At 32.6% G+C, this 13754-nt stretch overlaps 2 protein-coding genes across 2 annotated transcripts; one reads left to right on the forward strand and one right to left on the reverse strand.

Annotated features, from left to right (window-relative positions):
• Window positions 1–241: 241 nt before the first annotated feature.
• On the reverse strand, window positions 242–4412 carry LOC143913382 (uncharacterized). Its single transcript, XM_077433116.1, has 4 exons — window positions 3872–4412; window positions 1447–1567; window positions 1195–1370; window positions 242–1119 (listed from the first exon to the last, which is right to left on the reverse strand). The coding sequence occupies exons 1-4, from the start codon at window positions 4229–4231 to the stop codon at window positions 1024–1026; spliced, it is 753 nt and encodes a 250-aa protein (XP_077289242.1). The 5' UTR covers window positions 4232–4412; the 3' UTR covers window positions 242–1023.
• A 5445-nt stretch (window positions 4413–9857) lies between these two features.
• On the forward strand, window positions 9858–13162 carry LOC143913384 (uncharacterized). Its single transcript, XM_077433117.1, has 5 exons — window positions 9858–11376; window positions 11446–11615; window positions 11693–11783; window positions 12688–12858; window positions 12943–13162. Exons 1-5 carry the CDS (start codon window positions 11158–11160, stop codon window positions 13090–13092), a joined length of 801 nt encoding a protein of 266 aa, XP_077289243.1. The 5' UTR covers window positions 9858–11157; the 3' UTR covers window positions 13093–13162.
• Window positions 13163–13754: the final 592 nt, after the last annotated feature.

Genomic DNA, 13754 nt, shown 5'->3' on the forward strand with positions numbered 1-13754 from the left:
TATATTCTACGAAATAAATGTTAACTTATTTATTTACATAATATATACTAATAAATATTAACTGTCGTGAGAGTAACTTACATGAGAAATGCATGCATATTGGATAATTTGAAGAATGATTAAAAAGTAAGTCATATCGTTTTCTCATTTGACGTTTCATAAGTTTTATCTGTGTAGAATGTTTCTGAATCCGGTGTATTTGTGCAGGGGGGGGGGGGGGGGGGCGATTCACACCATGGTTAAATTGAATAATTATTTATTTTTTACTATACATTTTCACAGTAAAGTAAGCACATTTTTTTTCATTGTACATACATATATTATAATAATATATATATTTTCAACTATGGTGAAAGTTCCACATTGGTTAATTGTATCTTAATTTTTTTGTATTATATGACATAATTTTAAGACATGTATTTTTTTAGATGTGTGATATTTTGTAAGATTTATTGAGTAGCTTTATAAGTCGTATATTTATATAATATAATTCAAAGAAAACACCAAAATATTTCTATACCTGTTCTATATAAATCGTATATATATTATATGTATTTTTTGTCTCTGTGGTGAGTTTAGTATCAGTATTAGAATAATAAAAAATGATTCACATTTTAAATGTCATGTTTTAATATTATTTTATTCACCAATATGATTGCGAATATGTCGAAGGATTTTTGTGGTTCGGTTCAATTAAAAAAAAAAAGTGAAAAATTGTTTTAGAATTTATTTAAGAATACTTTTTAAAAGTTTTAAATTAAAATTAGAATGATGACGCAATAAAATTTATGTTTTTAACTCATATTTTAAAGCTGGAATATAGTTAAAAATAATTTTATTTATAACATAATATTAATTGGAATTTTTAAAACATATTCTCGTTTGAATGAGGAACATATTTAAATCTTATCACATTTTTTTAAAATCTAAACGTAAAATGTAAAAAAACGTAAAAAAAACATAAAAGTAATGGAATTTTAATAAATATAAAATAAAAATGAATGATCGAAAATAAACATGGAGTTAGGAAGTAGCCAGTTTAGTTTTTGAAGGTGTAAGGAGATGATCGTGTGAGCCAGCTTTGCTCCACACGGTTTTAGATTGATCGCTAACAGGGATCTAAAAGAAAAAAATCAAATTATCATTTTGCAATGGAATACTACAAAGGCTTGTTTTTCATTTCATATATTTTACCCTCGATATAAGTTGACCGTCTTCACTGACATCGAATTGTTCTAGTCCGAAGACCAATGGAGTTGGATTGCCAAGATGGAATATGCGTGAGGAGATACCAGTATTGGCTCTAAATTCCACTGTCTTCGCCATTAGGACATCAGTAATCATATATACAGATTTCACTCCTTTCAACCCTGTTTCATAACATCAATTATATCAATTCAGAAGTTGAAACAATCTACCATAAAATATAACACTGAAATATTTTACCTTTGTCGGCCGACAAGTAAATGTTTTTGACTGGTGATTTGTCTTTTGGAAATTTATGTCTGGATAAATTCATCATGATGACTCGTACTTTGTTCTTTGCTTGCTCATCCTGAAGAGTTATCTGAAAATAAAAATGAAATTTATTAATTGACATTAATAGTACGCAGTGTGACGTCAATTGTAAGTTAACGGAAGTCGGTCTTGTATGACTGATAACTGTTAATGGGTATCGTAGTTGGATGTGGAAGCGATAATTTCCATTATTACGTTTCCAATGACTAGTGCGTCAAATTTATATTTGAATTTTCTAAATATATCATGTATTCTGGGCTTTAAGTTTGAGCAGCACTTCAACAAGGTGAAAAGTATCAGACTTCAAAGGTCTGTTTGATTGTTTTTGTTTCCGCTTTTTGCTATCGTTTCTGGTAGCAAACAAACGTGTTCTTTATCCAGAGAAAACCTTGTAAGTTGTCTGTCAGCAACAAATTATGCAACATAAGGAAAAAATACTTCTTAAAAGAATAAATTTGAATTGCAATTGAATAATTTAGGACATGTAAGCATTTTGCACATTGATTTCATTAATGTCTTATGGTAAATATGAGCTACGGAACAGACTCAACGTATGTAGTGTTATACTTGAGTTTTGAACTATGCATTTATAAATATTGATTATCGTTCCAATGTTAATCAGTCTATCACGTGTTGTGCACAATATTTATTTATCACTTATTTAAATACGAAGTATAAAAAAAAGTTCAATTATTCATTGAAATGGTTTAAACAATCAAATACGGTTGTATATAACTAACCGTATCAATTGAATTGTTATTGTCTTAGGTCAGTTTTTCAACTTGAAACGATTGCAATTTTATTGCACATTGCATAAGTTTATTCAAAGTCAAGCAGTTGTAGCAAATTTGACATTGGATAGTAACACAACGGAGCTGAGATATATGAACATTTATAATACTATAAAATTTGCAATTCCGTTCGTTAATTTTGAAATTGGCTTACACGCAATGAAAATACGATGACATTTCAATCAAAAGAATATTTGACAAGACCAATTATCAATTCGTGAACTAATTGTATTATTGTATAACTAAAAAAAATGTGAGTTATAAAAATGTAATCGATGTTTCTACAGGTACGTACATATAATATAATTGAACGATTTCCTAGAAATAGATGAAATAAACTCTTCACATCGAATTTTTGCAGGAAATATGACTTCACCTATCAGCACTTCAATGGAAGAGTATTACTCATACAACACACGATCAATGCGCATGATTATATACAATCAACGGAATATTTGCGAAAATAATTTTCACATTATCAACACTTATCCAATATATGTATGATATATTTTAATTAATGGAGTCTTTGTTTTTTTTTTTAAAGCAAAGTAATCAAATTTAAAGTGAACAACAGTATATATGTACATTACATACACAGATGTCAAAATATTACTCAAATGAGTTGGTTCCATAAGGCAGAACTACATCAAAATAATAATTAAGCATTCGGAAAGAATTATTAAATTTCAAATATATAAACCATTTCGATTTCAGTAGTTAGTTCAGATTTTTTTTTGTAATAAATTATAAAAGAATAGACTGGATATAAAAACGATAATTAATATAATAATTGTACTTAAGTTAGCTATTTTTCAACTGTAAGTTTATTTGGCTTTAATTTTCTACGCATTTTTTGGCCGTTATCATTTCAATGGATTGTATTGAAAAGAATTTGAAGTTAAAGTTAAAACTTGGCAATTGCTATTGCCAAAAAATGTGACGTTGTTTTGAAAAGATAGCAGCATCAATAACTTAATTTAGCCAAATTGAGGACATATCACTATCGTGCTTCAAGGATTGGATATAAACTTATACAAAACCAATTTCAATTGCAACTATTAAAAATACTATACACATAATTTTTTTATAGTAACACGAATTTGTCAGAAGCCAAACTAGCACCTAGGAAAATTTATATATGTATATTAAATAATAAATCTATCGCAGCGACAGTCATATTGGAAAGTGTTAAATGTATTGATTTTTAGTATATTCACTATGTTTTTTATTCGAAAGTTCTATTTAGAAACTCATTTTTCTCGGTTTTAAGTTATTGATTATAAAAAATAATTTCCATTAGTAATATAATTTTACCGATAGTTCAAATTTGAGTATGCAATTGTAAAATAGCAGTAAATGGAGTTGATATTATAATTTATAGCATGCGTCAGTGTGAATGTTGGACAAAAAAAAACAACGCAAAAAATGATAAATTGAATACCACATCTGGTTAGCTAACCACGTGCAGAGCGCATGCGCTAAAAACGTCAAAGCCTTCCTGGAAAAACCGTTCAATTAAAATGAAAATGCAAATTGAAATTGTATGAAAATAGTGTGGTCACCTTAACACTCTCGTGCGGAAACTTAAAGTCCTCGTCGACGAAAGATTCGCTTCTCTGCCACTCCACATAGTCGGGATGAGATTTGGCTTCGTCTAGCAAATCCGCCAGCTTTCCAGCGGGCTGCAGCTGCATGTCACGACGGACGAAGACAGAAGACACCTGGTAGAGGGAGGCCTCTTCCAGGTAGGGAACGCAGACGAGCCCGTCGCTGCCGATTTCCCTTTCTATCTCCTCCTTGATGAACGGCCATGCTTGGTCTAGTTTGAGCGAGTTCAGCTGGGTGAGGTCGACATCTTTGCGTATTTCGTGCGAGAAATGCGACTTGACCACAGCTTTCAGCTTCTTCTCCGGCTTCGGCATCTTCGAGAGACGATTTCCACGAAGCTGCTCGCGCCGGAATGTCTACACGAGCACTGCACAGTTATACTGTTCTAGTGAGCGGGACGGAAACATTTCGCGTCACGCTGCTTGCATGGCGGTCAGGGGGTTTAAACCTGTTTGGGAAAACCTAACAAATCTAGCATTTGCTGTCAAGTTATTACTTTCGTATCTTATAACTAAAGGTAGGACCGAAAGCGTGCCGTTTATTGTTCAATTGTTGTAAATGCTTTGTAAAAAAGGTTCGGAAAACCTTTAACAATACATTTACACCATTTGAACAATAAACGGCCCCCTCAGGGTCCGGGCTTTAAAAAAAAGGTAATCATAAAAATGAACAATGCACGGCGAACAATAAACAAAGAAAGAAGCGTGCCGTTCTTTGTTTATTGTTCGCGGTGCATTGTTCATTTTTATAATGAACCTTTTTTTTTGTTGCACTCTAGCTTTGTATATAGACCCAAAACACCCTGAAAAAGCACGCTTCCGGTCCTACCTCTACTTATAAGTTATAGCTAGACTGCGGATAGAGACCGTGCTTTTTCCAGGAAACGAGGCGGTTTGGCTCTATTTACAAAGCTATAGTACAAAAAAAAAGGTTGGGCGAACCTTTTACAGCAATTGAACAATAGCATTTACAACAATTGAACAATAAACGGCGCGCTGTGGATCCGGCCACTAGTTATAATTAAGGATAGGCGGTCGGTTTCTATTTGTACAAAAAAATCAGTTCACCATTGTCAATTTCTATAGTCGACTTTTTTTTTTTGCTCTCTAGCTTTGTGGGACAATAGTAATCAACCCTCTTTCCTGGGAAATAGAAACCGAATGCCCTAGTTATAACTAGAGGTAGGACCAGAAGCGTGCCGTTTATTGTTCAATTGTTGTAAATCTTTTGTAAAAAAGGTTCGGCAAACCTTCAACAATGCATTTACAACATTTGAACAATATACAGCCCCTCAGGGTCCGGGCTTTAGTTATAACCATTCTTTGGCGGACGAAGGGGCCGAAACAGGATACTATTGTTAACCTTTTTTGCTCTCTAGAGAGCAAAAAAAGGTTGACAATAGAAATTGACAAAAGAAACCCATTTATTTCGAGCCGGCGCATCCACGCACCGCGCTTTAGTTATAACTAGTCACCGGACCCAGAAGGTGCCGCGTATTGTTCAAAGGTTGTAAATGCATTGTTAAAGGTTTGCCGAACCTTTTTTACAAAGGATTTACAACAATGGAACAATGGATAGCACTGTGACTATCCTACCTCTAGTTATAACGGGTTTGGTGCATCCGCTTAAACTCGCGTGAAAGATCCAACTCAATTTTAATAATTACCATTTTAATAATTGCATCTGTGCACATTGAAAGGTTACCCGTCATCTGATGTGCAATCTATCATTCGAGAAGACGAGAATTGCATTTAAAGCAGCGTTCGTTAATCTGTCGTTCAATTTGTCTGGCGATTTTAGAGCGGATGCACCGCATCCGTTTGGAAGGTTGCACGTGTATGCATATCCATATGCAACCGATAAGTTTCTCTTACATTTCTTCAAATATGGGATTCACCGTTATCGATCACTGTCAAAGCAAGGATAAATACAAGATTAAAATATCATTGAAAACACTCCAGGGGTTGATTTTTCAGACTGTGTATCATGTATATGGGCTAGGGGTGCTTCGTATTTTTCGCATGTTTGAAAGTATCACACACCACTCAGTGTGTTTTCGCCCTAAAACCCATTGTAAAGTAACGATCAGTCCTTGTCGACCAGTAGGTGAACGCTCATCGCCCAATCAGCGATCGGAACTCAACAGCCAATGAGGTTTCGCGACTAATCAATCATACCTTACCTTAGTATAAAAGGTCGACGGGCTGCCACATTGATTTATTCCAAAATGGATGTTGAGATGTGAGAAGAAAATTACTTCTACGAATATTAATCGCCACGTCTTTCACTCCAACCTGGAAACCTATCCATGTCAACGCAACAGTATTTTAAATCGGCCCAAACTAAATGCCTTTTTTCAGTTAACTTGGCATAGGCAAATTTTAATCGCGATTTCTTTCTTTCTAAGTTAAAACATGTTTTCGACCAATACAAGTATACATTAAGTCGAGAAAATAATTAAATAGTCTAAATATAAAATAAAATGTCACCTTTAAATAAAATAAAATAAAGCAGCAATATTATATGCAAAATTGACATTGCACGGCCTTAAGGCAATTGCATTGCGTATACAACATTTGATCAAGGTCTTTTCCCATAAAAAGTATTGATTTATATTACAGGAAATCTGAACAGTGGTAATTTATAGACGTCGTGGTTTTTTTCATATTATATTTTGCATTTACGGTATATTTGATGTTTTATCAATGCGATAACAATATTTATCAATAGATAATGTAACAAATTTAAATTAAAATGCGCATACTCAAACCAGTACCCCTGACTAAGCGCATGCAATGTCTGAGAGCATACGATTCCTATATTTAGGTCAAACAAGGAAAACACACATCGATAGATAATGGCAGCGTTTGTTATAAATGGCATTGGGATGCTTTCAAATTATTGTAATCTAATCGTTAAACGAAAGTCATTGACTCTTTAAAAAATACTAGGTATTATAAATTATAACATTTCATTGTGTGATTGTATTTGTATACAAATGTATTGTGAGTAAAATTAGTTATATGTATGTAAATGTTAATTTTTGCAGATGTATGTATACGATTTTGCTCATCTGGTTTAAATTAGTTTCTGTTAGAAAGGTGTATATGACGTGATACAAAAAAAAAACAAACACAACGTTCTCCTATAACAATTTGGAACGTGTACCTGCTTACACTAATTCTACTAGTTTTAGCAGGTAAATTAGTGATGAGTGATGACAGCTGTTTCTAACCGCATGGCAAACTACATTTGACGTCATTGAAATATTATAATTTTTACTTTTTGTATCATTTGTACGATATGTAAATATGCACGCTAGTTATTTGTACTCACTGTATCTGTGGCGGAAGTAACAAATACATCAATATGTTGCATATTTCATTTTTGTATTAAAATATCCATAATATCCTTATTCTTCTAAAATACTTTTGATATTTCCATAGAAATTAACATACATGTATGTACACATAGTATACATACATATATATACATGACTTTTTATAGAATTTTATTATAGAAATTGGCGAACCTCAAGACGCTGAATAATTTGAGATTTGCATGAGAGATTGGAAAGGAGATGATAATTTACAGGAACCGTTTCAATAAAAATCAGAAAAATTGGCAAACTCTAAAAGGAAACGATCGACCTGAAGACACAAACCAAGGTTTGGACTACAGCTACTAGTGGGAATCGAACCGTGACCCCTCCGTTCGAAAGCATACATACATAATATGCTAACCACTAGTTATTATTATTTGTGCAATGTTGTCTTAGCCCTGTGAAATAATTGAGGTCGCTCCATTCGATTTGGAACACGAAAAAGGTAACCAGGGACAACAGAATTTAAACTGCCAAGCAAAAAATCAAGAAAATATTTACTATCACATAATGATTTCATCTAATATGAATACTTCGGAAAATCAAAGTGTTTTCTTTTCCTATTTAATTTATGATATAATTTTTTTTAAATTACTTAATCAATATCTTATCAAGTTTGTGCAATATACATACATAAGTATTATTATATTTAAATAAACACATCAGTAAACCGTAGATATATGTATGTATGTAAATATTATTGACTACATTCATTTATTTATAATCAAATTATTTTAAAAAGTAATTACGTTCAAAATATAAGCTAATGATATGATAATATTGATCAGGTGATCGATATTGATCTGACTGTTATTGAAATTTTTTATCTGTTAATACATTTTTTTCAATGTGACTCGATTCATCATTGCTGCCCATTTCAAGTTCAAATAATCAACACGATAAGATGGTTATCATTTTTATCGTGACAAATACATTCTTGATTTATTTTTACGATGTGTTTATCTAATTATAATTAGGTAGATTTTCACAAGTGGGTGTGTTTTATAACATGTACATATTATGTACCTATATATATATATGTATATAATATAATGGAAGCTAACATCGTGGTGCAAAAGTGAACTTGAATGTATAAATTGCAACAGTTGCATTCGCAGATTAAGTCAAAATCATTCGACGCCAATTGGGTTTGATCCAATCGAAAGACAACTAGATACGTGTGTTTACGCAGTTGCAATGATGCACTTCTTCATAAATGTCTCGAACGGATTGCAATTTTAGCGCCGAATAGCTGATTTATTTCTTCTGTGCGCGTGTTTGATTATTTTGAAAAATGGCATGTTCGTTGGGTCAAGGAAAATACCGGATTAGATAGATGGTATTTCAAAGTATGAGTTCAAAGTATGAGTGATCATATTTAATTTTCTTATGGTCTTGGATTTGAATTGAATGGTGTATAATTTTCTCTAAAAAATATAGTAAAAATGATTTTTTTAAATTTACGAAACAAAAGAAGTCATTTGTTCTTATTCAGAAAATGTTTTCGATTTTGTGATAAATTATAATATAAATGAAATGGAAGGTAAGTATTTACAAATTAAATAATTTAAAAGCAATACATAGAAAATATCTATTAATTATTTAAAATAGATAAACATTTTTTTTTGATATACATACATACATATGTATGTAGTTTTGGCTATCAATAAATTTAGATTTGCCATTTCTTGTCAGAATTTATTGATTTTATCTGGTATAATTGATGGAGTTTATGGAACAAACCCACAAATTTATCATAATTGTTTAAAATAGAAGATATAATCTTATTTTATTGTATAGTTTGAAGACACTACATGATATCTTTGTATATATGTATACATACATTAGTCTTTTCGCACAAAATAAAAATGCAGGTTCAATAATAACTAACAGAAAATATTCAATATAGAAAGACATTATAAAATATTAGATATTTTTGAAATATTTATTATTTAAAATTAAATAATTCTAAAAGCGTCAGTTCTATTAGGCAAAATTACTTTTAATTTTGGGTACGTTTAAAATGTCTCCATACAAAATTGATAAATATTCATACATTATTTCTATATATATTATTCTGAATATGATATATCTGAAGATATATCTCAGTACAAGACGAGCAGTATTAGGGCGAAAACACACAGGAAGGAACGTAGCACATGGTTTTTTTTGAGATAATTTTAAACATGCGAAAAAAATGTGTCATGCCTTGCACATATTCATGGCACGCCCAGCACACACCGTCCCAAAATCATCTCCCTGGAGTGCTTTCGGTAAAATTTCATGCTTGTATTTATCCTTGTTTGACAGTGATCGATAACGGTGTATCCCATATTTGAAGAAATGTAGAAGAAACCCCATAGCGGGGAGCCAAGCACACGATGTGCCATTCTTCCCTGTGTGATTTCGTCCTTAATGTCCGTTTTTTATTATCCAGCACTGCAGGTCAACAGCTCGGCACAGGACTAAACGGAAAAGACTACCTAACCACCCGCTTTCGGCACTTTCATACTTGTTTTGTACGAGTGCAAGGCAAAATCAGTTTAAATATACATTACAGATCATGACGATACGGCGCAATATTGCTTGCGTCGATCGTCGAGTCAATATTGTCACTATATGACGTTTCCGAAAATATTCATATGTACATGGCAACACTTTTATTAGTACGGGTGCACACGCCACTATGACATCACGCCATGCGTGAATATTTACAGTGGTCAAAGAAAACCGGTTCTGCTTGATACGTTTCGGTGACATGTACTGCTGTTTAATATGAATAGATTGTGTCGGCTACTGCTGTATCGATTCGTCACATACATACTCATTACGGAACATATGAATGTGTCCATATAGAATGTAATAAATAATATTTTTCATACTACTGTTTACGTGCAGTTGCCTACTTACCTACATATGTATTATACATATTTATGCAGTTGTATGATTTTATATCAAGGATATCTTTTGTTTTTTGCTATGCTATAATATAAATTTTGTGAACGAATTGACATCAATCATCTCGTGCCTATTGGTGACACACGAAGATCGTTTTTTTTACGACGTTTATGCGAACAGGTATATACAAGACTGAACCGAATGACGATTATTTAGAAGCAAAGCGATCACGCGATAGACGTTCACAATTCAGATCCTTCCATTTTGAGTGTATCGCTACTCCCATGTTTTCGTAGATAAATCATATAAAACGTTTTAAAAAACGATTAAAAACTGTAGCAATCACATTGATATTAGCTCTAGGAACTAATGAAAGTAGAATGTTCATAATTGGAGCTCGCGTTTCTATTATATGACTTAAAAACGCGAGTGCACGCAGAAGAGTATTGGAATTGCATTTCTGTGCGACAGTTTCATATAATTTTTCTGTCGTAACTTATTAATTAACGATTGGATTGTCCACTGTGGATAAACAGAGAGATAGCGTGCCTGGATCGAATAATATCTATAAAACACGACAAAATAAATATACAGTGTAACGGCGACATTTGTGCGAAGCTCCACAACGGTGCTTTCCCAGGCCTTTTATTGTCTTACAGAACGAAAGCTCAGTGTTATCGGAGCTTTGGAGCTAATAAGCGGTGGCTCGGGAGCCTCTTAAAATTAATTTGCAAATGTTGAAACTTTCTCGAGAAACCTGATCTCGATGGAATCATCGGAACCCACTTCCAAACTTGGTAATGACTCCCTAATTCATCATGATTAGACTGTATACAACTATTATCGGACAAATGCTTCATCGACGCGTCTCGGTTATACATACACTTCCTGATCTGAAGAAGTCGTATTTGTCTAATTGCACTAGTGGTGTTTAATCTTTTAGCTGTTAGTTTATTTAATATGTACTTTATATTTGTCTATTTCTTAAAAAAAGATTTTGAATATGTGCTCGATAAGAAGAGCAGATCTAATGTATGCTTCGGCTCTGGAGTCGTCAGGGAAGTGCTACCAAAATCAGGTTCATCACTGAGTCCTTTCATGAGTGCTATGGGAGCATGTAAAGGGTCTGCTCTTGGTCCATATGAAGATCTTCCAATATTTTCTGATCCCAAAAGAAAGGTACACATATAAGATTATTTAAATCACATGTGAAAGTTTTGGGTTATTTTTTATTTTTGTTTTTTTCAGCCTAGCAGTAACGTAGGAAGTTTTAATAAAAGCCTTCGCTGGGTGCCAGAGAAGAGCTATCAAGCTCCCCGTCGGAAGCCTAAAGCTCCTAAAGTTGAAAATAAGGCTTTTGCTCCATTCAATCAATCAAGCTCTAGAAAATTAGATTTTGTGATTAATTCAAACCCAGGGTATATTAAAATGACTACATATATAATCTTAGGATTTGGGATAATATTAAATTTTGATGTTCGTATTTGATTTTAAGACCTGGAACCTACAAACCGAGTGACAAAAAACGCGAGATGAAATTCTATCACAGTTTTAACGGGAAAAAAATTTTAGTACCGGCTGTAGATGTAAGTATAATTTTTTATATTCTTCTAACCAGTTGCTATAAACTGTGAGCGATTTTTTGTGAATGAAATTTAGTTTTATTTTGATTAGCTTTTATTTACATACACATACATATATACAGGGCTTTTTTCCCATGTAACTCGATGGAACAGCGTTCCGGCATCTTTTTGTCTCAGTATTTTTTTATTTTTCAAACGAATATTCTATATAATATAATTTGAATATAATCTTTTCCAATAAAAAACTTGACAATAAGTGAGTTCCGGCACCTTTTTTTTTCAAAAAAAGCCCTGCATATATATATATTTTTTTTTTTGGAATAAGTAAGCATTTAATTTTCAAGTACCGAGTTAGAATCTTATTGATAATGAAGGTTTTACTGTAGAGTGACAAACTTAGTTTAATTGATAAACTTAAATGTACCGTGAAATGGAAACACTGCAAAGGGTTAGCATGAATACGAAACTGTGTGGAGAAGTTTGAGAAGACCTGATTGTGTGATAACATTCTTGTTGACATTTAATCAATAGTATTGGAAACAAATCTGCAAGTAAAATTATGCTCCATCATTACCGAAATATACGTACATATGTATTTGTACATTATACATATGGATATAATTCTAACTAAAATATATTAACCATAGAACTGTTCATCGAGTATAAATATAAATAAAAGCCTTTAAATAGGTTAAAATGCAATATTGCAATTTATTTAAAAAAAAAAGTGAAAACATGTGCCTGTTTTCTAGTGTATGGTAAAACAAACATCTGCTTTATCATAGTATAATAAAGCTTTAGAAAAATAACACAAGATGTCTCTATATTTTTTATTTAATTTTTGTTACGTTACATTGAGTTTTCCGGAAAATGTATCAGATTTTATTTTATTTAATTTATTTTTTAGATAAAATGTGTGCCATTCAATGAAGATGTGTGCTCCCAGTGTGGAACTTTGTGTGGCGAACAAGGCGACTATTGGCATATAGATAACAAGGTATTTTTGTGCAGAGAATGTATTGAAAAGTTTGAACGAGATACACGTCGACACAAAAAATTCGATCCTCGCGATTTTAAGGTACTTAAAAATTGGTAAATATGTTCTGGATATATGCATTTGTAAGATGAATTGTGTAAAATAGAAAAGTTGTATATTTTTCAGCCGATCCGCGACTGCTCTTTCGCTCATCACCACGAACTATTCAAAAACGCCATGATATTGATGAATTTCAGACAAATCAGAAAGAGAGTGTACAAGGAGGCTTATTTAAATATGTATTTTTCTCAATTGGTAGAAAAGAAATACACATGATTTTTTTGTACATACATACATACATAGATAAATGTATTGTTGAATGAAAATTTAAAGAAAATACAGAATGAAGAAACAGACTTGGTTTTATGTGCAGATATTTTTTGTTGGTTTTTGATTTGTCACATTTAATTTAATGAACACAGAATAATGTAATTATCCTCTCTGGAACATAAAAGTTCAAAATTAGTTAATTTCTTTGTCAGAATTAGTGTCCGAGCTTATGTATGTAGCGAGTTTATTCCTCGCTAAGATCTCGTCTGTCCGCACATTGTTCCTTTGTCGGCTGACCAAACAAGGCTTCGTTTCCAGGAAAGGGTTAGGCTACTAGCCCCGGGTTATTTTAACCGTCATCGAAATAACGCTGGACACGAAAGGGTTCACGGGCCGTATCTAATTTATGCACGCAAACTCGCACATACATACATATGTATGTAAGTACATGCATGTATGTAGATACGAATACTCCATACTCAACTGGAGGGAAGAGAGATCTTTGAAGTTTTGTTCGTAGTAATTGTTTCAGAGCCGGCGCGTTAATACGTTATTAAGTTTACACGAGCTCTTGGCCGTGCCCTAAAATGCGAGCAATCGCTTTTTGAATGGAAAGGTCATGTAGACTTTTCCGAAGCAGGCTACATACATGATTATGAGTTTGCGAG

This window comes from Arctopsyche grandis, chromosome 6, assembly GCF_051622035.1.
Source record: "Arctopsyche grandis isolate Sample6627 chromosome 6, ASM5162203v2, whole genome shotgun sequence".
Taxonomy (NCBI): domain Eukaryota; kingdom Metazoa; phylum Arthropoda; class Insecta; order Trichoptera; family Hydropsychidae; genus Arctopsyche; species Arctopsyche grandis.